Raw genomic sequence first — 25,417 nt, forward strand, 5'->3', positions numbered from 1 at the left:
TGTCCATCACCAACTCCCGGAGCTTACTCAAGTCGATTGAGTTGGTGATGCTATCCAACCACCTCATCCTCTGTTGTCCCCTTCTCCTTCTGCCTTCAGTCTTTCCCAGGATCAGTGTCTTTTCAAATGAGTCAGTTTTTCGCATCAGGTGGCCAAGGTATTGGAGTTTCAGCTTTAGCCTCAGTCTTCCCAATGAATATTTAGGACTGATTTCCTTTAGGATGAACTGGTTGGATCTTCTTGCAGTCCAAGGGGCTCTCAAGGAACTGCTCTCCTGCCTTGGGAGTGCAGAGTCTTAGCTACTGGACCAGCAAGGAAGTCCCTAGTTGAGGGCTCTTGAGGTGGTAGGAAGTGTTGTATCCCTGGAACTTCTGGCCCAGACATTGGTTACGGACCCTTGATGGGGTGGAATGTTTTAGTTCTCTGGAACTTCTGGCCAGGCGACTGCTGAGGACTCTTGAGGGGGCGAGAACATTATTTCCTTGGGACTTCCGGTGCACGGCACTGTTGGGGAGGCAGAGGTAAAGCAGGCTTTGTTAGCCAGAGCAAGCCCTCAGACACAGCATAGTGGGTATTGCCACTTGGGAGTCAGCCAGTGTGTACCAAGTGGGTATAAGGAAGGGTTGGGTCTTGGAGCACCAGCAGTGGCACCTGCTGCAGAAGCTGTGCCCTTGGATTCTGAAAGTGCCACTAGTTCTTGAATACAAACTCAATATACAAAAAAGTATCATCATATTTTCTAGAACAACTTATTTTCTGTTTTGTGACTGCATTCCACAGATAATGGAAAATAAATATCAGTCAGTGTGAGGGTCACCCTTTGCCCGTAATTGCATCAGGTTTAGGAGACTCAGTCAGTGCCAAGGCAAGCACTGTGCCGCATGGTTCTTGGTGGACTCTGCCCATACAGGTCTCCACTTAGACATTTTGCTGCCTCCCAGTTGTTCGCCAGCCCTATATATCCACACTCAGGATGGTCCACCAGCACCTTCAGGCCTGGCAGTTCACTGAGTACCTCATTTTGTTGCATCTGTGCCAAGCGAGGGAGTGGGATGGGGCTGCCTGTAGCTGTACTCAACTTAGACTCACAATGTGCCATGTCCCTCTTTCCCTTGATCCCACAAACCCCAGGTCTCTGATGGGGAAGCAGAGCCCAGGGTCACCTAGTGTCTAGAGTGACGTGCTTCCCTCAGGCCCCTCATCTTCTCCCCAGCCTGGGGAATAATTTTTTAGTTTGATGAAGGGCAGAAAGAGAACCTTAATATCTTCAAACTCCTGTACTCAAAGGACAAGGAACAGACTTTTTCTAAAATCTTGCTATTTGAGTAAAGGGAAAGTCAGTATGGGGAAGCATGAATTGACATTTCAAAAATGCCCCACGCAGCCATGACCAATGCAGTGTGGCCACCACGTCCTCCATAGATGCTCCTGCTGCTACTCTTTACCCTCTGTGTCCATTATAGCTTGTGAAACAGAGGAAGGAAAGCTGTCATTTTAAGCAAAGCTGGAGTCCTTAACTTGGGGGCCCATGATATGACTCAGGGAGGGAACCCTGAATTTTGTTAGGAAGAAAATTTACACTTTTATTTTCATCGTGTGCATGCTAAGCTGCTTCAGTCGTGTCTGACTCTGTGGGACCCCAAGGACTGTAGCCTGCCAGGCTCCTCTGTTCATGGGATTCTCCAGGCGAGAATACTGGAGTAGGTTGCCAGGCCCTTCTGTAAGGGATCTTCCCGACTCAGGCTTTGAACCTGCGTCTCTTACATCTCCTGCATTGGCAGGTGGGTTCTTTACCACTAGCACCACCTGGGAAACCCCTTTATTTTCATTAACCTCTGACAAAATTAACATGTTTGATTATGACTGTAAGCAGCCCCAAAGTAGCAGTATTAGCAGGATCTTATCACAGGTATCTTAAAAATATAATTTATATTTATCACTGTCATGGTAGTTGTAAGATTTGTTGCTGTATCTTTTTAAATGTGTTAATAATGACAGGCAAATGTTACTATATCATAAATGTATTTTTAAAAATACTTTAAAAACTGTATTTCAGAATAATTTTTTACCTTTTTAAAAATTATCTTACCATAATTTTAGACATGCATTTGCAAAAAATAATACAGAAAGATCCTGTATCCCTTTCATCTAGTTTCTCCCAGTATAACCTCTTGCAATAAGGAGTTCATGATCTGAGCCACAGTCAGCTCCTGGTCTTGTTTTTGCTGACTGTATAGAGCTTCTCCATCTTTGGCTGCAAAGAATATAATCAGCCTGATTTCAATATTTACCATCTGGTGATGTCCAAGTGTAGAGTCTTCTCTTGTGTTGTTGGAAGAGGGTGTCTGCTATGACCAGTGCATTCTCTTGGTGAAACTCTGTTAGCCTTTGCTCTGCTTCATTTTGTACTCCAAAGCCAAACTTGCCTGTTACTCCAGGTATCTCTTGACTTCCTACTTTTGCATTCCAGTCCTCTATGATGAAAAGGATGTCTTTTTTGGGTAGTTCCAGAAGGTCTTATAGGTCTTCAGAGAACCATTCAACTTCAGCTTCTTCAGCATTACTGGTTGCAGCATAGACTTGGATTACTGTGCTAGTGAGTGGCTAGACCATTCACCAGACCATTCAGGTATGACCTAAGTTAAATCCCTTATGATTACACAGTGAAAGTGACAAATAGATTCAAGGAATTAGATCTGATAGACAGTGCCTGAAAAACTGTGGATGGAGGTTCATGACATTGTACAGGAGGCAGTGATCAAGATCATCCCCAAAAAAGAAATGCAAGAAGGCAAAATGGTTGTCTGAGGAGACCTTACAAATAGTTGGGAAAAGAAGAGAAGCTAAAGGCAAAGGAGGAAAAGAAATATATACACATTTGAGTGCAGAATTCAAAAGAATAGCAAGGAGAGATAAGAAAGCCTTCCTCAGTGATCAATGTAAAGAAATAGAGGAAAGCAATAGAATGGGAAAGACTAGAGATCTCTTCAAAAAAATCAGAGATACCAAGGGAACATCTCATGCAAAGATGGACTCAATAAAGGACAGAAATGGTATGGACCTAACAGAAGCAGAAGATATTAAGAAGAGGTGGCAAGAAGACACAGAAGAACTATACAAAAAAGATCTTCATGACCCAGATAACCACAATGATGTGATCACTCACCCAAAGCCAGACATCCTGGAATGTGAAGTCAAGTGGGCCTTAGGAACCATCACTATGAACAAAGCTAGTGGAGCTGATGGAATTCCAGTTGAGCTATTTCAAATCCTGAAAGATGATGCTGTGAAACTTCTGCATTCAATATGCCAGCAAATTTGGAAAACTCAGCAGTGGCCACAGGACTGGAAAAGGTCAGTTTTCATTCCAGTCCCTAAGAAAGGCAATGCCAAAGAATGCTTAAACTACCGCACAATTGCACTCATCTCACACACTAGCAAAGTAATGCTCAAAATCCTCCAAGCCAGGCTTCAACAGTCTGTGAACTGTGAACATCCAGATGTTCAAGCGGGATTTAGAAAAGGCAGAGGAACCAGAGATCAAATTGCCCACATCCGTTGGATCATCGAAAAAGCAAGAGAGTTCCAGAAAAATATCTATTTCTGCTTTATTGACTATGCCAAAGCCTTTGACTGTGTAGATCACAATAAACTGGAACATTCTGAAAGAGATAGGAACACCAGACCACCTGACTTGCCTCTTGAGAAATCTGTATGCAGGTCAGGAAGGAACAGTTAGAACTGGGCATGGAACAACAGACTGGTTCCAAATGGGGAAAGGAGTACGTCAAGGCTGTATATTGTCACCCTGCTTATTTAACTTATATGCAGAGTACATCAGGAGAAACGCTGGGCTGGATGAAGCACAAACTGGAATCATGTTTGTTGGGAGAAATATCAATAACCTCAGATATGCAGATGATACCGTCCCTATGGCAGAAAGCGAAGAATCGTGAAAGAGCCTCTTGATGAAAGTGAAAGAGGAGAGTGAAAAGCTGGCTTAACGCTCAGCATTCAAAAAATGAAGATCATGGCATCTGGTCCCATCACTTCATGGGAAATAGATGGGAAAACAGTGCAAACAGTGAGAGGGCTCCAGAATCCCTGTGGATGGTGATGCAGCCATGAGATTAAGATGCTTGCTCCTTGGAAGGAAAGCTATGACCAACCTAAATGGCATATTAAAAAGCAGAGACATTACTTTGCCGACAAAGGTCCATCTAGTCAAAGCCATGGTTTTTCCAGTGGTCATGTATGGATGTGAGAGTTGGGCTATAAAGAAAGTTGAGCACTGAAGAATTGATGCTTTTGAACTGTGGTGTTGGAGAAGACTCTTGAGAGTCCCTTGGACTGCAAGGAGATCCAACCAGTCCATCCTAAAGGAGATCAGTCTTGAATATTCACTGGAAGGACTGATGCTGAAGCTGAAACTCCAATATCTTGGCCACCTGATGTGAAAAACTGACTCATTTGAAAAGGGATAAGTGGGTGGGAGTATGAGTAGAAAGATTGACCACTAGTTGATTATCACTGAAGCTGGATGATGGATCCATGAGAGTTATTTATACTATTCTGGCACTTTCTTAAAGTATATATTTGAAAATTGCCAGAATAAATAAACTTAATAAAACTAAAACATGTGGTGAGGAGAAAACAGCTGGATTTGGAAGGAAGTTGCCATCAGCACCTGGCTGGGGGCCGAGGGTGGGAATGCAGTCAGGCCGCCTGGTCCTGAGACAGACATGTGGGAGGGCCTTGTGGTTGGGCAGATGGGGTAAAAAGGTAAAGGAGTGTTTGGCAAGGCTTTCAGTTCTCAACAGTTGATTAACAGCTGTCACAGTTTCCAAGACCGGAAAAATGTTTGAAAGAAAATAATTCCACAGAAATGAACCTGGCCACAGAAAGCTGGCACCTCAGCCCATCCTTGCCTCCTACCTACTTTCGGGCTTTGCTGTGAGCACCAGTTTTCAAGCCCTACATGATGTCATCTATGCTTGGAACCCGAGGATGTGTGCAGCTGCTGCTGGTTGCCGACCCTGACCTCACTCTGACTGGATGTCAGTCATGCCCTCATGGGCAAAGTCCCAGAGCCAACAATAGGGTAACCCAGCTGATGGAGCATGGATGACATCAGATCTGACCGACCTTCTGCCACCACTCTCCAGAGAAGCCCCAGGGAGTGGATCTAAGTCATTCTGGGAAGCTTCCTACATCAAAGCATGTGCTGCATGCTAAGTCGCTTCAGTCGTGTCTGACTCTGTGTGACCCCATGCACTGTAGCCCACCAGGCTCTGTCTATGAAATTCTCCAGGCAAGGACACTGAAGTGGGTTGCCATGCCCTCCTCCAGGGAATCTTCCCGACCCAGGGATTGAACTTGCGTCTCTGATGTCTCCTGCATTGGCAGGCAGGTTCTTTACTTGACCACTAATGTCACCTGGGAAGCATCTGTTCACCTAGTACACTTGTATTACTGTTCTACTTCATCTCAAGCCCTTGCTGGGCTTTTCTGTGAGGGATTCGCGGATGAGTAAGAAATAATTTCTGTCCTAGAATAGCTAATCAGATCTGAGTTGGAAGGGAGGGAGAAGGAAGAAGCAAACAATTAAACAGAGTATTCTCATATATTGTGGGCAAGAGAGCACTTGAGTAGGAATCAGAAAGTCCAGGGGCGCCTATCAACTACAGGTTTCTGGACAAGTGACTTTCCCTCTCTGAGCCTTGGCAGCCACGTCCACAAAATGGGTGTGATAACCTCAGCTTGGCCCAACCCACAGAGAAGGCATGTGGCAAACCACTATATTAACATGGAATATGTGGTTGAAGGTATTGTGATAAAGGAATAAATATGTTGATTACGAACAGGTATGTTTGTACCCTGGCGAGGGGCTGCTGAGTGGTGAGAAGGTTACATACCCCTTCCCACCTTAACTGAAATCAGCCCCCTCATGAGGCCCTGAGCACGAGGCCCTGGGCAGATATACGGAAGGGGAGACAACGCACGTCTGGGGTGGCTGGAGGGGGCCAGAAGGTGCAGAAAGAGGAAATGGAAGAGGCGAGATAAACATCTTTTCTCTCCTGCTGGGCCATCAGTGGAGCACAGTAGGAAGAAGCTGCTCTGAGATTTGTCACAACATTGAATCAGTGACTCGACATAGACACCTATAGAAATTCTGAATTGGGCAGCCAGTCTGTGCTTTAGGATTTCCAACTCTAAAACCCTGGAGTTGGACCAGATTAATGCTCTCGTGGGCCCAGCCCTGAATGGAGTGAGCTTTGCCCAAGGATTACAGAGAAATGGGGAAAGAGAGACAGTGAGTGAGACAGAAGCTGAGTCTGGGCCAAACCAGGGCTCCTTCCCCTAAAATCCAGTTTGTCAAGTTTGGCTAGACTCAATCAACAAGTTAACCAGCTGCCTCTCCCGTTCCTGTGGAGTGTGGGTAGCGCTGGGCAGAGGCTCAGAGCCAGGCATCAGGGTGGGCTGGAGGGACTTGGGGAGGCTCGTGGCAGGGGAGACAGGCCTTCAGGTGGCTCATGGAGGACAGGCTGCATGCGGAAGCTTGGCAGATTCACAGTCCGTGCTCAGCTGAAGAGAGAAGCAGGTGTTTTGAAAATGCGATGCCACTTTTCACTGTAGTTAGTAAATGTGTTCAGTGAGTTAGGAGTATGTCGGAATAGTAAAGATTGTCAAGTCACAGACCTGTAGTCCAAGGGCACTGTGCCCTGTGGGAGAGGCCTGTGAGCATCCTGTTTGTCTGGTTTCAGAGACTGAGTCCAGCCCTTCCGCAGGTCAGACAGTCTTATTAAAGAGAGCAAAGAGAATGAGTTCAGAGGCACCCCCCCCGCGCCCCCCCCCCCCGCCCCCGCCCCGGTCTCCCTCAGCTCCCTTGACACGGGCCAGGCCCACTGCTCCCTGGCCAGTTTCTCTTGCTGCAGCGCGCTGCACTCACTGCCTTGGCTGCCCTTGGAGCTGGTGAAGGACATCTGGCAGCTATCTCTTGGGTGGAGCTCAGTTCCTCTTTATGAATCTAGGTAAATGTTACCCAGCTGTCTGCTACCCGGGCTTCTCAGCAACTGTCCCTGCAGCAGAGCAGAGAAAGGGGAGTCAAGAATGAAAAGCTCAGGGCATGAGGTCGGCTGGTACTGCCATGGACCAGGTCAGGATTGGGGTGGAGAGCAGGATGATGGACTGGAAGGCAGTGGAAGGAGGTGGACCTACCTGGTCAGCCCTTCCTGGCGTTGGAGCCCATGACTGACTTCCTCTGACTGGAACCTGCCTATTCCAGGAAAAGGCCCAGCTTTTACTGGGACGATGCCTGAGTGAATTTTAGGGAAACCTGGCCACTCATGCAGAGACAGCTGCCCCAGTATCCTGCCCTGGCCACCATGATGGACTGTGGCTGGGAAATCAAGTCAGCAGGAAACAGATGGGTTGAAATATTTCAAAAGAGCATGAGATGATTTGAACATCAAAAATGAAATGAAAGTAGTACTCATGAGTCTCTACCAATATATATAAATAAATAGGACAAAGGACCAACTCTTAATGGTAAAATTCCAGGTAATGTAGAAAGAATGATGGAAATAGAAAATCACCATTTGGCAAACATTACAGTAATAATTACTGTCAGAAACATCATTTAATGGGTGCTAAAATTAGTAGTGAAAGTATAAGAAGATACAGGATATTTACATAGTTTCAAAATACCTCCCCACAAGATGCTTATTAATTACAAAGGGTTAATCAGTACCTTCGCTGAGGAAAAACCTGGCAGAAGCCACCTTACCCAGTGATCAAAGTTAGCATGGTCAGTAATGAGCCGTATTGAAATCAGTTTCTTCTGGTATCATGTAGTGAGCAGGACACATCACTTCTCTGGAACACATGTTCCTACCCAAAATGCGTAGCCTCAATCTAATCATGAAGAAGCGTCAAACCAAAATTTAGGTTCATTCTACAGTTCTCTGCAAAATGGTGAAGGTCACAAGAGACAAAGCAAGGCCAAGGAACTGTCCCAGAATGGAGAGACCACTGAGGCACAACCGCCAAATGCACAACGGGGTTCAGCTTAAGATCCAGGACCAGAGAGGACACTAGTGGGACAGAAGGTGACATCCGAGTAGGTCTGTGGATTAGTTGAAGTATTATTGTTGTTTAGTCACTAAGTCGTGTCTGACTCTTTGACTCTTTGGTGACCCCTTGGACTGTAGCCTGCCAGGCTCCTATGTCCATGGGATTCTCCAGGCAAGAATACTGGAGTGGGTTGCCATTTACTTCTCCAGGGGATCTTCCTGACCCAGGGACTGAACCCACGTCTCCTGCATTGGGAGGTGGATTCTTTACCGCTGAGCTACTAGGGAAGTCCAGTTAATGATACTATGTCGATGTCAATTTCATGGTTTAGATAATTGTGTTATGCTTATGTAATATGTTAATGATAATTCTATGCACAATTTTTGCAAGTCTAAAAATTATTTTAAATTAAAAAATTAAAAATTTTTAAAAAATTAAAATTGAAAATGGGGTGGTGAGGAAGAAGCCCAAGTTCTAGAACCTAGCTGTTCCCCTAGATGGAACCAGGACTCTGTGGCCTTATTCTCCCTATTGGTAATTAACATTTGCCCCAGAGAGACTTGGAAACCCACTCACAAGGAAGGTCCCTTGCTCCCTGCTGTTGGGAGTGGAACCCATTACAGGCTTGGCCTCCTGTGGCCTGTGGACCCCAGAGAAAGGCAAATGTCTGTCTTTGTCCACCTCTCTGGGGGCATTTAGTTCTCATGCCTGTCTGGGGGAGACACCAACCCCACCTCCTCAAAAAGATCTGGAAACCAAGGCTCAGAGAGGTGAGGCTACATTCCCTAGGTCACACAGCACATACATAGCCAGATTCAAGCCCAGCTCTGGGTGACACTATCACCAGTGCCTGTAACCACCTGCCATTATTCTGTTAACTGCTCAGTTCAGATAGGAGGCAGTGAGCATTCACCAAGCATCTGCTGTGTGACGGGCTGGCAGTGGGGCTGGAGATGAAGGTAGCTGAGACTCACAGTGGACCACAGGTGCCATCCTGGTGGAGGGGTACCCTCATACTGCTGAGTGTGTGACGGGCAGTGTGTTCCACACGTGTATTCGTTCATTTGGTCTGCTCTTGCCTGGCCCTGGGCTCAGCCTGGTGGGTCACATATGGTCCTTGAGCAGACATGTGAACAGACAGCTAGCTCTGAAGAGATTCATGCTGTGATGGGACTGGCGGGGGGAGCAGGGAAGGGGAAGAGGGAAGCTGGTCTGAGAAGTCTAGTAGATGAGAGAACTGGTGTCACTATGGGTGAGCCAGACATAGCTCTGATTGTGCAGAGTTACCATCAGAGGAGGAGGGTTGGGTGGTGGGGCGGGGAGCGGCAGGGGGTGCAGAATCCAGGACCGATGAAGCTGGAGGCTGGGAAGGCTACGTAAGATAGGGGACAAGAATAAGTGAAAGCCTGGAAGCCTGGACTGAGGCGTTTCGTGTCCTTGGCCCAGCCGCAGGAGAATGGTTCCAGAGAAGTGTGATTGGGGACACATGTTTTCTAAAATAATTAGTGTATCTTTGGGGGTGGTGATCTTTCAACAAGGTGGTCATTTGAGCTTGACCCAAGTTCAGTGTGCAGCTGAGGTGGGGCTGGGGCAAGCACAAGGGATATGCAAAGAGGATGCGGGCAGGAAGCAGTCTGGGGAGGGGAAGAGCTTATAAAGAAGAGTCACTCCCTCAGTGCTTCCCCGAGGAAGAGGGACACAGACGCTGCTGCTCTCCTGCTGGTTGCCAGGTGGGTGTCCCCAGGCAAGTAGGTCTGGCTCTGGTAGGTTTCAGCTATTCTGGGAATGGGGTGGGTGGGCCCTATGTAGGGGCCACAGGAAGAGACCAGATCCCATGGCCAGGAGAGAGGACAGGTGTGGGGAGAGACAGGAGCTAGGTAGGGTGAGCGTGGCACTCTCTCTTTAGGACAGCTGTTGGAGCAGTGGCCCAGGCAGCTGGGGAGGAAGGTGGCCTGCTGGCCCCTTACGCCCTTGACTCTGGGTCTGAGGATCTGCTTTGTGGGTTTGGGAAATCCCTGAGGGTTGGTACCAGACGAGGCTAGGTAACCTCAGCTGTTCCCTCTGCTCTCTGGGCTGTACTGTGATGGGGACAGATGAGATGACCTTTAAGGGGCCCCACTCCCAGGGCTGAGGTTCCCAGCACACATCCACACTCTCTTCTTAAAAGCCCACATCCTCTCTTTTTATCCCCAAACCCTGACAAGATCTCAACCCCTCCATCTGTCCCAAACAGTCCCAGGATATCCTTTTATCCATCCCAACTTAAGCGAAGTGTCATTTTAGGGTCTGGAGGAGGAACCAATAGTCATGTGCTAGGCACTTATTTAATTATTAATTAATATTATGGAAACACCACCAGGGAAGCATTTCCGAGATGAGAAAACTAAGGCTCAGAGAGGTTAAGTAATTTGCTCAGGGGTGCTCAGCCATGAAGTGAACCAGCCTGTAGTCTGTTCCTGCATGCTGCACCATGCTGAGTATACCACCCTCCCTGGGGGTAGTGGCAGTGGGGTGAGCATTTCATTTTGACCGCAGGATAATGCTGAAATGAAAACCAGGAGCTCAAGTGGTGAAAGTTCAGGCAACAAGAGAAGAAAAAAAAAAAGGAAGGGGGAAAAAAATGATTCAAGAAAGATGTGAAAGTCTTCCGCAGCAGCTCCTTGAAGAGCTGGGTTCTAAAATTACCTAGTTTTTATTAATTGAAGGAAACTTTGGGTGGAGGGGTTGCTGTTGTGATTTCATCAATGTCACAAACATCCCTGTTTCCTGATAAGAGCCAGGAAACATTGAGTAATATGGGGTCCCAGGGAGCGTGGGGAGTGGGTGGGCCTCATGGATACCAGGGAGCAGGAGATGGCATGTCTATCAGGTGGCTGCAAGGGGTCCCCTACTCCATGGGGACTGGACAAGGCCACTCTCTTCAGCCAGGAAGCCAGCAGGTGACTCGCACACCCAGGAAAGATCAAGGTGGCAGATGGGGGCTCTGGGCATGGAAAAGAAAAGATATACCAGCATGTTCCCAAGGGTTACTTTGGAGGGGGGAGGGTAGGATTAGGGAGAGATCTGTAGTCTCTTTTCTATTTTTTCTTCTATTTTCACATTTTCCATTGAGCATATAATTACTTTGGTAATCAGGAAAAATGCCTATTAAAAAGCAATGAGGGATCGTGTGTGCAGTGGTCCAGGACTCAGTGATCAGGGCTCTAGGGTCAACCCTGCCTGGCTTGTGGTATGGCCCTGGGCTTCCTGTGAAACCAGGGAGGGCATACCTGCTCCCCTTCTCACAGGGAAGCCAGGAAGACCTGCAAGCACTAGGGCATAAGAAAGCTTCCCATAATTGTCAAGACTGGTTTGTATTGTTTTCATTGTGTTTTATACATTGCTATGAATCCAAATGCCATGCTTCCCAAGGGGGGCCATGCAGGGGACAACTGTCGAGTCTGTGAGTCTGGGAGGGCTCACAGCAGCTCCCACTGCATGGTTCAAGGCTCCAGATCTTGAGCCAGCTGCCGGGACTTGATTTCTAATCCTGCAGTACACTCGCTGTGTGTCCTTGGGAATGTTACCTGATGTGCTCAGCGTCTTAAGTTAAATAAACAGGGTGACAATAAACAGTCTTGTATTCCTTTCTCAATCCTGAACCAGTCAGTTATTCCATACAGGGTTCTAACTGTTGCTTCTTGACCCGCATACAGATTTCTCAGGAGACAGGTAAGATGTTCTGGTATTCCCATCTCTTCAAGAGTTTTCCACAGTTTGTTATGATCCACACAGTCAAAGGCTTTAGCGTAGTCAGTGAAACAGAGATGTTTTTTCTGGAATTCCCTTGCTTTGTCTATGATCCAGCAAATATTGGCAATTTGATCTTTGGTTCCTCTGCCTTTTCTAAATCCAGCTTGAACATCTGGAAGTTCTTGTTTCACGTACTATTGTAGCCTAACTTGGAGGATTTTGAGCATAACCTTATTAGCATGGGAGATGAGTGCAATTGTCCAGTGGTTTGAACATTCTTTAGTACTGCCCTTCTTGGAATTTGGGATGAGGATTAACCTTTTCCAGTCCTGTGGCCACTGCTGGGTTTTCCAAATTTGCTGAAATATTGAGGGCAACACTTTGATAGCATCATCTTTTAGGATTTGAAATAGCTCTGCTAGAATTCCATCATCTACACTAGCTTTATTGACAGCAGTGCTTCCTAAGGCCCACTTGATTTCCTACCTGAGTGAGAGACTACTCCACTGTGGTTATCCCAGTTATTAACATCTTTTCTGTATATCTCTTCTTTCCATTTCTTCTTGATCTTTTCTGCTTTTGTTGGGTTTTTTACCGTTTCTGCCATTTATTGTGCCCATCTTTGGATGAAATTGTCCTTTGATATTTCCAGTTTTCTTGAAGAGATCTCTTGTCTTATCTTTTCTCTTGTTTTCCTCTATTTCTTTGCATTGTTTATTGAGGAAGGCCGTCTCGTCTCTCCTTCCTATTCTCTAGGACTCTGCATTTAGTTGGGTATACCTTTCCCTTTCTCCCTTGCTATTCACTTCTCTTCTTTTGTCAGCTATTTGTAAAGCCCTCTCAGAAAGCCACTCTGCCTTCTTGCGTTTCTTTTTCTTTGGGATGGCTTTGTTCGCTGCCTCCTGTACAATATTATGGACCTCTGTCCATAGTTCTTCAGGCACTTTGTTTACTAGATCTAAAACCTTGAATTTGTCACCTCCACTGTATATTCATAGGGAATTTAAGTTGTACCTGACTGGCTTAGTGGTTTTCACTGCTTTCTTTAGTTTAAGCCTGAATTTTGCTATGAGGAGCTGATGATTTGAGCCACAGTCAGCTGCAAGTCTTGTTTTTGCTAACTATATACAGCTTCTCCATCTTCGGCTGTAAAGAATGTTATCATTCTTTGGTTTTGACCAAATACCAAGAGAGATTTTGGCATTGACCATTTGGTGACGTCCATGTGTAAAGTCATCTCTTGTGTTGTTGAAAAAAGGTGTTTGCTATGACCAGTGCACTGTCTTGGCAGAATTCTGTTAGCCTTTTCCCTGCTTCATTTTGTTCTCCAAGGTCAAACTTGCCTGTTACTCTAGGTATCTCTTGATATCTACTTTTGCATTCCAATCCCCTAAGTGGAATAGGATATCTTTTTTTTTTTTTTTTTGGTGTTAGTTCTGAGGTCTTCTAGGTCTCTCCTTCAAGGTTCACTGCTTTGTCATGGTGAAGGGGCTTGTGTAACCCAATGAAGCTATCGGCCATGCTGTGTAGGGCCACCCAAGACAGTTGGGTCATGGAGAGTTCTGACAAAATGTGATCTACTGGAGCGGGGAATGGCAAACCACTCCAGTATACTGGCCAAGAGAACTCCATGAAATGTTTAAAAGGCAGAAGGATATAACCCTAAAAGATGAGCTCCCCGCCCCCCGCCCCGCCCAGATCAGAAGGTGTTCCGTATGCTACTGGGCAAGAGTGGAGGACAACTACTAATAGCTCCAGAAAGAATGAAGCGGCTGGGCCAGAGCTGAAACTGAAGGTGCTTGTGGATGTGTCTGATGATGAAGGTAAAATCCGATGCTGTAAAGAACAGTGTTGCATAGGAACCTGGAATGTTAGGTCCCTGAATCAAGGTAAATTGGACATGGTCAAGCAGGAGATGGCAAGAGTAAACATCGATATCTTAGGAATCCGTGAACTAAAATGGACAGGAATGGATGAATTTAATTCATATAACCATTATATCTGCTGCTGTGGCCAAGAATCCCATAGGAGAAATGGAGTAGTCCTCATAGTCAACAAAAGAGTCCAAAATGCAGTACTTGGGTGCAGTCTCAAATATTTGATAGAATGATCTCTGTTCGTTTCCAAGGCAAAACCATTCAGCATCACAGTAATCCAAGTCTATGCCCCAACCACTGATACCCAAGAAGCTGAAGCTGATCAGTTCTATGAAGACCTAGAAGAACTCCTAGAGCTATGGGCTTATCACAGTCTTTTTCTAGCCTCTGGCAGCAGGCGGTCAGAGAGCCTGTTTGCCTGGTCCTTTCCTGTTGCTTGGTGCATCAGGCACTTAAAGGGCCAGCCTCTCTGGAGCTTCTCTGTTGTTCAGCTGTCAGTGCTGGCATGTGGGGAGAGAGAGACTACAGTGATGGCTCCACCCACCGCACATGACTCTGCAGTATCACCTTACCTCCATGGTTGCCTGGTTTTCCTCCACAGGAATTTCCCCTTGAGATCGCCTCCTTCACGCCCCATGGGTCTGTCTCCTCACAGTCAACAGCAGACCTCGCCTTGGGATTGCTCTCCAATCCCTACGTTCCAACTCCCAGCCCCTGTGCTTTCTAGGGGACTTGCGTCTCTGTCCAGGGTATATAAGGCTGCAGCAAGGATTGTCTGTGTGATTCTCATTCCGTTCACGCTGTCACAGCTCAGCTGCTTCACCTTCAGCAGCCTCAAATGCTTCTCCTCTGTCCTAAACAGTTGCTCCAATGTGAGGCTCTGACCCCTATTTCAGTTCCTCTCCCCCCCAGGTGCAGGTCCAGTCCTGCTCACTCTCCTCTTTCCCCCCCTACTTCCTTCGTCTGCTGAGTTTTGCATGGTTCTATATATTCTCTTCCAGTGGTCAGGTCCTCCTGCTTCTCTCAGCTGGTGTTCTGCAAGATCTTTTGTGTCTGAAGGTGTATTCCTGATGAATCTGTGGAGAGAGCTGTACTCCACGTCCACCTACTCCTCCGCCATCTTGTTATTCCAAAAATACTTTTAAAATAATCAAAGCAAGGGAAATCCTCAAGTGACAGAAGTAAAGAGAGCTCAAAGCCAGAGTGGGCACACCGGCTATTTACAGAAGAAGCAAGCCCACTGAAGAGAAGCTCTTTAAAAGAAAAAATTGGGACTTCTCTAGTAGTCCAGTGGTTAAGACTCTGTGCTTCCACTACAAGGGTGTGGGTTCACTCTCTGGGAAAGGAGCTGAGATCTCCCACACCATGCAGTGTGACCTTAAAGTGAAAACAAAATTATAAGTCACACAAAGAAGAAGGATTTTAAGCCACACATGAGGAAGGGTATACAGACGCAATAAATAGGTGAAATGGTGTGTGCTGAGTCGCTTCAGTCGTGTTCGACTCTGCGCAACTCTGTAGACTGCAGGCTGCCAGGCTCCTCTGTCCATGGGATTCTCCAGGCAAGAATATTGCTATGCCCTCCTCCAGGGGATTGTCCCAACCCAGGGATCAAACTCACGTCTCTTACATCTACCTGCTTTGGCAGGTGGGTTCTTTACCACTTGTGCCACCTGGGAAGCCCAGGTGAATCGGTGTCCCTCAATAATAAAGAAAACACAAATGACCATATCAGTCTTTATAAACAATGAGGGACAAAATAAAGAAAAGAAGTGAATACTGTGAGAACACCTGAGGTTACGTCACCTACCCAAGATGACCTCAGTATCACGGGTAGCCTTGGGCTGCCCACACTTGTACTCCTAGTCCCTAGCCCACAGGTACCGGTGTAAATATGGAGACTCTATTGGACACCCCAGAAAAGGGCTCCAGTGGGTTTGGAGGGAGGGCAGGAAGGCCTGGACCCGTCTCCTGTGGCTCACACTGCTCTCTGGCCCGCAGAGCTCCAGGACTGGGTGCATCCTCCCGCCATGGCCGCCACCGCCTCCCCTCTTCTGCCCACCACCAAGGTGGCCAGTTCTGAGAACAGCAGCTCCTTCTATGACTATGAGTACTACCTGGAGGACATGATCTTCATGCTGTGTAGGAAGGACGAGGTGCTGTCATTTGGCAGAGTCTTTCTACCTGTCTTCTACAGCCTGATCTTTGTGCTGGGCCTGGTTGGAAACCTCCTCCTCCTAGTGGTCTTGCTCCGGTTCGTGCCTCGAAGACGGATGACCGAGACCTATCTGCTGAACCTGGCCATCTCCAACCTCCTGTTTGTGGTGACACTGCCCTTCTGGGGCGTCTCTGTGGTGTGGCATTGGGTCTTTGGGAGCTTCTTATGCAAGGTGGTGAGCACCCTCTATACCGTGAACTTCTACAGTGGCATCTTCTTCATCAGCTGCATGAGCCTGGACAAGTACCTGGAGATCGTCTGCGCTCGGCCCTACCACCGACTGAGGACCCGAGCCAAGAGCCTGCTGCTGGCAGCCACTGTGTGGGCTGTGGCCCTGGCTGTCTCCGTTCCTGACATGGTCTTTGTGAGGACGCATGAAAACTCCCCGGGCGTGTGGGAGTGCTATGCGGATTTTGGGGGACATGGGACCATCTGGAAGCTCTTCCTCCGCTTCCAGCAGAACCTCCTGGGGTTCCTCCTCCCCCTCCTCGCCATGATCTTCTTCTACTCCCGCATTGGCTCTGTGCTGGTGAGGCTGAGGCCCCCGGGCCAGAGCCGGGCCCTGAGGATGGCCGTGGCTCTGGTGGTGGCCTTCTTTGTGCTGTGGTTCCCGTACAACCTCACCTTGTTTCTGCACTCGCTGCTGGACCTGCAAGTCTTTGGGGACTGCAGGGTCAGCCAGCACCTGGACTATGCGCTGCAGGTGACGGAGAGCGTCGCCTTCCTGCACTGCTGCTTCACCCCCGTCCTCTACGCCTTCTCCAGCCGCCGCTTCCGCCAGTACCTCAAGGCTTTCCTGGCCGCTGCACTCAGGAGGCAACAGGCCCTGCCGTCCAGCTGTTCTGAGAGTAGCGGGCTCACTGCCCAGGAAGATGTAATGGGCATGAGTGACCTCGGGGAGAGGCAGGCTGAGAGCTCCCCCGACAAGGCTCTGATCTCAAGCGGACTGCTGAGACTTGACTGCTAATCCTGCAGTATACTTGCTGTGTGTCTTTGCAATTGTTACTTCCCCTCCCTGAGCCTCAGTTCGTCATTTGTAAAATGGAAATAATAATAGTGCTTGTCTCAAAAAGTCTTTATGAGGTTAGCGTGTACCATAACACACATAAAACTTGACGATGAAGTTGGGGGTGGGTGGGCCTGCAGCTCGCTTGTTATTTTCTTTGAGAGGGAATGTAATTTCTATGGCAGTCCAGTGGGTAAGATGCTGCACTTTCACTGCCAAGGGCATGGGTTCAACCCTGGTCAGGGAGCCAAGCATGGTCCAAAAAAAACAGGCATGAATTTTGGATTTTAGTTCTGGTGTGCTACTCACTTGCTCTTGGGCCAGTTCCCTAGTCTCTGTCCCTCAGTATTCATAGCTATAAGACGGGACTAATAATCATGTTTAACTTCTATAAGGTAAATATTAGGATTAAATAAGTTAATGTATGTGAAGCTCCTTGTTCCTGCGCCCAGCACACTGTCAGGCGTCCATGGTGGTGGCCTGGTGGTGCTCTAATAGCTGTACCACATTTAATCCCACGGAATCCTTTGCCAGAAGTTTTATTTTATGATGAGAAAATAGCCTTGTGGAATTCAAGGGCTCTGAATAAAGCCCTGACTTTGTCTTGTGGCTGCAGGGCCTGAAGGTTTAAGCCCAAAGGCATCCCACACTGTGCAGTGGAGAAGAGACCTACCCCACCCCCTGAGCTGGTCTTTCCTGAATTCTCTCCCTGCGTGCCATTCCCATGGCCCTGGACCTTTTCCCTCTTGTCCTTATGTGGCTCCCAGTTCCTTTTCCTGTTTTTCATTCACATACCATCAGCCCCACAAGCAGCCTTCCATTCAGGCATCTTGAGCCATGGCAGTGTGGTCTCCTATCACTTTTCCATCTCTAGTCCCCAGCCTTCACCCCTGTCTTTTAATGAGCTAGCCCGGACTCTGAGCCTGGGTTCAAATCCCCACTCCCCTACTTACTAGCTGTGTGGCCTCAGGCGTGTTCCCTCAGTTTACTCACAGGCAAAATAGAGATAGCAGTAGTATCAGAGTGGTATTGCAAGGCTGAAATGAATTAATACATGTAAGGTTCTGAGAACAGAGCTTGGCCCACGGTAAGTGCTCTGTAAGTGATGGGTGCTGTTGTTGTTGCTCTGGTGGCTATATCTGATGTTTTGCCAAACCCAGGAGGAAGAAAATAGAGATCCCAGTGCAGTTACCAGTTCCCCAACCCCAGAGCACTTTCCACAGCCTGACACTGCAGTCAGAGTGTGAGTCACTTCACAACACCAGCCTCAGCTTTTCCAGCCACAGCTGAGCCAGGAAGGCAGGCTGGGAATGCTGGAGTTATCATCGAGTTGGGGCGGGGGTCCTATTGCTAGCTGAGCCAGGATGAGTCCAGACCTTGGGACTCCACCTCTACCACTGTCCTCTCAAAGCAGTCAGAGGAGACTTCTGAGAGACGGGAGGGGCCAGGGGAGAGGTGTGTGGGGTGGTCACAGGGAGGTCACAGGGAGCTGGAATTGGCCTTGAACTTGGCTACAATGGAAATAGTGGGGGCTGTGGGCTGGTCACGCTCCATGGTCACTGGCTTCCAAGGTCACTGAGGCAGGGCTTGCCCAGGCTGAGGAAGTATTAACTCAAGAAAGGAGGCTTTTGGCTCCATTGTATGCAGGGTACCAGTGGCAGAGGGAGGAAGCAGGCCAGGAAAAGAGGCAGAGTAGGGAGAGAGAGAGGCCTGACTGTGCTAATTAATTCCGTGGTCATTTGCTGAATGCCTCTCAGATGCTAGCCTGTGCCGGGGAGTTCCAACCTCTGGGAATCCCCAGTCCACAGAGGAGGCAGGTGATCCTCACAAGGCGACTGTGCATCTGGGGAGGTGGATTTGAGGCTGAGGAGCAACCTTCTGTGAGTGCTCGGGGCGGGGCGGGGAGGGAGTTTCACCAGGCTAGCGGGCCCAGGCAGGCTTCTGGGAGGGGAGCATTAAGGTGGCCTTTTTAAAGGCTATAATTTCCAGATCCTTTTCCAGGGGAGCCAGCAGAATTAGTGTCCACTTGAAGTGATCTCCAGTGTTACTCTTTGTTTTACGTTATGAAAGCTGGTGTGGCCTCCTGGGGTCACGTTTGATCTTGTTTGTTTGTTCACTGGTCCCAGGCAGCACACAGTGTGGGAGTGCTCTGGGGGCCTGGGAGGGGCCTGCATGTAACCCTGACCTCCAGGGCCAGGACCTTGGCTGGGGAGGAGGGCAGCTGTGGGGCTGATGTGAAAGGGGGACCAGGGGAGGTGGGGGGGTGACACAGACAGGGAGAGAGCAAGACAGGTAGGTCTGCCCAGGCTCCATGGGGTCTGGATTGCGGTCCTGGTAAAGGTTTAACAACCAACTCTTAGCAGTGGCGAGCGAGGGAGGGGAAGCCCCAATATGTGGCCTTTGCCATGGTATAAACATTCCCACCATAACCAGTTTCAAGCTACTGACTTACCACTGAAGGTGGAATTGGTTAATTCCATGATCGTTTGTTGAAGGCCTCCCACGTGTTGCATTACTGGCTCTTGCCAGCCAGTACAAGCCAGGCCCACATATGGCAGACTTAGAATCTCCTCTGCCACCCCTTGATGAGGCCAGAAGTCCCACTATCAGAAGCTCATCCTTCAAATTCAAGTTTGGTTCCTGTTAAAAAGGGGAGCTGGGTGAAAAGGGTATCACCAGTTCTGTTAGCGAGTTTGAGCTTGTGCTGGCTGCTGCACACAACAGGGGACAAAGGAATAGAAACTTCATTCAGAAAGCCAACAGAAGAGACCAAGAAGATGGCCGACTCGTATCCCAAAGAGCCGTCTTTGAGTTAGAATTCAGGCTTTTTTTACACCCAAAGGGGAGGGGGTGTGACTGTATGTTGTAGACATCTGGGTGTCAGCCAGACCCCGGTGGGGACAGGTTAATCCTTTGTTTTTGCAACTACCCTCATGGGATTGCTCAGATGTTCCTGTAAACCTTCAACAAGACACATGTTATTTTCTGTTCCATAAATTTTTGTCTCTATATGAATGAAAAGTGTTATGCCTTTAAATGGTCAAGCCTGAGGGACAGTTAGGAGTGGGGTAACGGAGACATGAAGGGCAGTCAGAAACATGGGGTCCATAGCTCAGCGCAGCCTCTGATGATTCACTGTATGCTTTGCACAAGTAGTTCCCTTTCAGTGAGTCTCCATTTCCCCACCTGTAAGCTGGAGGAGGTAGACATCGTGCAGTCTCACCCCCTCAGTCTGAGATTCAGAGGGCACGCGAGGGTCACAGGAAGTGACCCTATTGCCACCGTGTCAAATTACCACAAATTCAGTGGCTTAAAACAGCACAGATGTATGATCTTAAAGTTCTGGAGGTCAGAAGTCTTAAAAATGGGTCATCAGGACCATGTTCCTTCCAGAGGCTTGGGGAGGATTTGTTCCCTGCCTCTTCTAGCCTTTAGAGGCTACCTGCACCCACTGTCTTGGAACCCCGTCCCTCTGACCTGTTTCCATAGTCACATTCCCTTCTCTGCTTCGGACACTCCTGTGCTTAATAAAGTAACTCAGTCGTGTCCGACTCTTTGTGACCCCATGGACTGTAGCCCGCCAGGCTCCTCTGTCCATGGGGATTCTCCAGGCAAGATTACTAGAGGGGGTTGCCATGCCCTCCTCCAGGGGATCTTCCCGACCCAGGAAGATCCTGCCTCCCCTATAAAGGACCCTTGCGGTTACAGTGGCCCCACCTGGATAATCTAGGGTATTCTCCCTAGCTCAGGGTCCTTAACCACATCTGTCATGTCACTCTTAAGTATAAGGTATAAGTATCCACAGATTTCAGGGATTAGGATATGGATATTTGGGGAGGCCGTTCCGTTGACCATAGAGAAGCTATGTTTCCCAAGGAGGCTCCATAAAGCCTTCAGGTGATTAATGGTGGAATCTACAAAGACAAGACTAGCTAGTGAGGGTGAACCCCGGGCAACCAAGAGCTCCTGAGCTCAAATCATACCTCTCTCAAGTGGCCCCTTTTGATAACTGCTAGACAGGGCAGAAGAGAGGCTGAGAATGAGATGGGGCTAGGGCCACAGTACTGTTGCTGAGGATGAAGCCCTTGGATCCAGATGCAGTTCAGCCAGTGACTTCCTGTGTAACTGTGCTGAAGTTACTTTGCTCCTGGATTAAGTGGGGCTGGTGGGTCCTTCCTGGTTTGCCTTATAGGACTACCACAGTTGATAAGGTGCCTGGCCAGTTGTCATGTGAGTACAGGAATGCTTATTGCTGTTGTCATCTTTGCTGGTATTATTGATGAAGGGGTGGGAGGGGTTGTGGCCCCAGAGGTTAAGAGAATGTGGAAAGAGTCCCAGGGTGAAAGATCAGGAGGCTTGTGGCCCCCAGAGAAAAAGAATGGAGCGTTCCAGGCAAAGGGAGCCTTGTAAAGGTGATCTGGTCCAGCTGGGGCATGCTGACCCTGACCTCTGGCTTTGATCAAAACAATCATCAGATTTGGTTGTTTATTAAAGCAAAAGACAGGGACTTTGAGAAGCCAGATCAGGATCAAGGTCAGTGCTGAGAGACTACAAGAGCTGTTATTTAATTAGTGGTAACTCCTGACTGGGCTTCCCTGGTGGCTCAGTGGTAAAGAATTCGCCTGCCAATTTCACTCCCTGGGTCAGGAAGATCCCTTGGAAAAGGAGATGGCAACCCACTCCAGTATTCTTGCCTAGGAAATCCCATGGACAAAGGAGCCTGGTGGACTACAGTGCACGGGGCCACAAAAAGAGTTGGGCATGACTTAGCAACTAAATAACAACAGCTTCCTGACTGAAAACCCTAATTAGGCCCACATACAGAAGGGCAGTCCCTCCTCCCAACCCCAGCAGCTCAGACTCGCAAACCAGCCATGTGCTGGAGGATGTCATGACTGCTGCCCAGGAAAGTCAGGGGCTCACAAACAGGAGACCCCAGATGCACAGGAAGGGAGTGGAGGACCAGGAATGAAGGCACAGGGCCAAGTTCTCAAGTCCAGTCAGGAGCAGAGCCCAGCCCTAGTTAAAGCCACCCAGGCTGAGGCCTTGGGGTGGGGATAGGGCGTTTATGTTTCCCCAGTCTCTGGCCCAGAGGCCAGTTGACAGAAGCCCAAGGGTGGGGCAGAGGCTCAAGGAGTAGGAGGACTCCTGGGAGAGGTTCAGCCTCCGCAGAATGCATATTTCCATCACTGGGTCACAGTGTCATGGATACTGGAAGAGTCAGCTGAGGACCTGAATCAACATTTCTTTCAAAATTCTACCTGGAAGAAAGAAAAAGAGACAAAATTTCTACCAGAAAGGACTGGGAACAATATTTCCAGTATATCTGCAAAAAGCTAAAATCTTACTATAGAAAACCTCTTATAAAATGAGAATCCCACCCATTAAAACAACAAATCATGCCCAGAAGAAATACAGATTGGCACTGAACATATTAAACCTCATTTACAACCATAGCATAAGAAATAGGGAATCTGCTGGTGATCTGGTGGTTAGGACTCAGGGCTCTCACTGCTGAATGTCCAGGTTTGATCCCTGGTCAGGGAACTAAGATTTCACAAGCCATGCAGTACAGTTCCTCCTCCCCTGAAAGAATAAAAACTAAAATGCAGAGGGACAAGGTGGAGTTGATTTGTATTTCGGGGTTTGTGGCCCATTACCATTACCAGCCTACAGGCCTTGTTCTGGTGACTGCGCATGGGTGCCTGTTGGGCCAACAAATTCTTTTTTATCTCCTTCCTCTCACCATTGGTGAACAATTCAATGTGTTGAACATGAAGTTTCTCTCCTGTAGAACACAGAACAGGACTGAGCATAATCCTTGGTTCATGACAGGGTTTTTTCCACTGGTTCATGTGAGGCTTTCTTTTAAATATTGTGTTTAATAGTACAACTGAAACCTGGGAAACTGCTGTCCAGGGGAACTTGACCTTGAACAGTGACCTGCTCCATCCCGTGTCGCTGGCTTCTCCTACCCAGGCAGCCACCATTGTGAGTCCTCTGCCTGTCTCTTACCTGCCTTTCACCTCTTTGTACTCCTTCATAGCATATGTTTGTATACTTCGTGAGGTGGTTTTATATATATATTTCATTTGTATTAATTTTATTAAAAGAGTATTATGTCTGTATTTTTATCACGTGTGTATTTTAATGGGACCTGAGGACATTAGTGTGAAGGTAGAGACGCCCAGGGTGGTGATGGGGCTGTGAGGAAGGGGTCTGCGATGTCTCTTACAGTTCAGTCTTAGGAGACCGAGTAGCTGGTGGTGGGTGTTCAGTTAGATGGAAGAGAAGAGGCTGATTTGGAAGGTGGTGAACTCACTTCTGGGCAAAGCAGTAGGTTAAGCAAATGTCTGCTGAGTGCCTCCTATGTCCTGAGCATTCTATTCTTCATAGAGCTTGAAATGCTCTGCCTGAATGATCATGTTTAAGCCTTGTGAGAACCCCATGAAATGGGCACAATTATTAATATCATTTTAAAGACAGGAAAACTGAGGAATTAGTAGGTTTGTAGGTTCTGAGTCTATCAACATGATGGTTCATATCTTTCTGCTGCAAACCTAGAAGGAGGGGATAAAATATTTTTAACATATTGAATATTTACAAATGAAATTATTGACATAAAACTAAATATTTATACATAAAATATTGTAAAAATAAATTTACTTTTAACTGAAGGGTAATTGCTTTACAGTATTGTGTTGGTTTCTGCCAAACATTAACGTGAATCAGCCACAGGCATGCCTATGTCCCTCCCTCTTTAACCTCCCTCCCATCTCCTTCCCCACTGCATCCCTCTAGGTTGTTACAAAGCCCCGGTTTGAGTTCTCTGAGTCATACAGCAAATTCCCATTGGCTATCTATTTTGCATACGGTAATGGATGTTTCCGTGTCACTCTCTCCATATATCCTATATACCCCATGCTCTTCTTTTTCCTCCACCCCCGCAGCGTCCATCAGTCTGCTCTCTATGTCTCTGTCTCCACATTGCTGCCCTTCAAGTAATTTCATCAGTACCATCTTTCTATGTTCCATGTACGTTAGTATATGATATTTGTTTTTCTCTTTCTGACCTGTTTCACTCGGTATAATAGGCTCTGGGTTCATCCACCTCATCAGGACTGACTCAAACATATCCCTTTTTATGGCTGAAGAATATTCCACCGTGGACTTCCCTGGTGACTCAGTGGTAAAGAATCTGCCTGCAACGCAGGAGATGCAGGAGTCGCAGGAGATGCGGGTTTGATCCTTGGGTGGGGAAGATCCCTTGGAGGAGGGCATGGCAACCCACTCCAGTATTCTTGCCTGGAAAATCCCATGGACAGAGGAACCTGGCAGGCTACATTCCATAGGGTCCCAAAGAGTCAGACATGACTGAAGTGACTTAGTACACACACATGCAATATTCCATTGTATATATGTACCGCAGCTTCTTTATCCTTTCATCTGTTGATAGACATCTAGGTTTCTTCCATGTCCTAGCTATTCTAAATAGTGCTGCAGTGAACGTTGGGGTATATGTGTCTTTTTCAGTTTTGGTTTCCTCAGGGTATATGCCTAGAAGTGTGATTGCTGAGTCACATAGTGGTTTTATTCCTAATTTTTAAAGGAATCTCCAACTGTCTTCCATAGTGGCTGTATCAATTTGCATTCCTACCAACAGTCCAAGAGAGTTCCCTTTTCTCCACACTCTCTCCAGCATTTATTGTTTGTAGGTTTTTTGATGATGGCCATTCTGACTGGTGTGAGGTGATATCTCATTGTAGTTTTGATTTGCATTTCTCTAGTAATGAACAATGTTGAGCATCTTTTCATGTATTTATTAGCTATCTTATGTCTTTGGAAAAATATCTGTTTAGGTCTTTTTCCCACTTTTTGATTGGGTTATTTGTTTTTCTGGTATTGACTTGTATGAGCTGCTTGTATATTTTGGAAATTAATCCTTTGTTACTCGTTTCACTTGCTATTACTTTCTCCCATTCTGAGGGTTATCTTTCACCTTTATAGTTTCCTTTGCTATGCAAAAGCTTTTAAGTTTAATTATGTCCCACTTGTTTATTTTTGTTTTTATATCCATTACACTAGGAGGTGAGTCATAGAGATCTTTCTGTGACTTACATCATAGAGGGTTCTGACTATGTTTTCTTCTAAGAGTTTTATAGTTTCTTGTCTTACAGTTAGGTCTTTAATCCATTCTGTGTATTTTGTGTTAGGAAGTGTTTTAATTTCATTCCTTTACATGTAGCCGTCCAGTTTTTCCAGCACCACTTATTGAAGAGACTGTCTTCACCCTGTTGTATATTCTTGCCTCCTTTGTCAAAAGTATGGTAGCTATAGGTGTGCGGGTTTATCTCTGTGTTTTCTATCTTGTTCTATTGGTCTATATTTCTGTTTTTATGCAAGTACCATACTGTCTTGATGATTGTAGCTTTGTAGTATAGTCTGTAGTCAGGACGGTCGATTCCTCTGGCTCCGGCTCCATTTTGCATGGTTCTGTATATTCTTTTCCAG

The 25,417-nt window shown here is 47.3% G+C and overlaps 1 protein-coding gene across 1 annotated transcript; it reads left to right on the forward strand.

Annotated features, from left to right (window-relative positions):
* Positions 1–15,712: 15,712 nt before the first annotated feature.
* On the forward strand, positions 15,713–16,867 carry ACKR2 (atypical chemokine receptor 2). Its single transcript, XM_068983100.1, has one exon. It carries the CDS (start codon positions 15,713–15,715, stop codon positions 16,865–16,867), a length of 1,155 nt encoding a protein of 384 aa, XP_068839201.1.
* Positions 16,868–25,417: the final 8,550 nt, after the last annotated feature.

The sequence above is a fragment of the Capricornis sumatraensis genome, chromosome 10 (assembly GCF_032405125.1).
Source record: "Capricornis sumatraensis isolate serow.1 chromosome 10, serow.2, whole genome shotgun sequence".
NCBI lineage: Eukaryota > Metazoa > Chordata > Mammalia > Artiodactyla > Bovidae > Capricornis > Capricornis sumatraensis.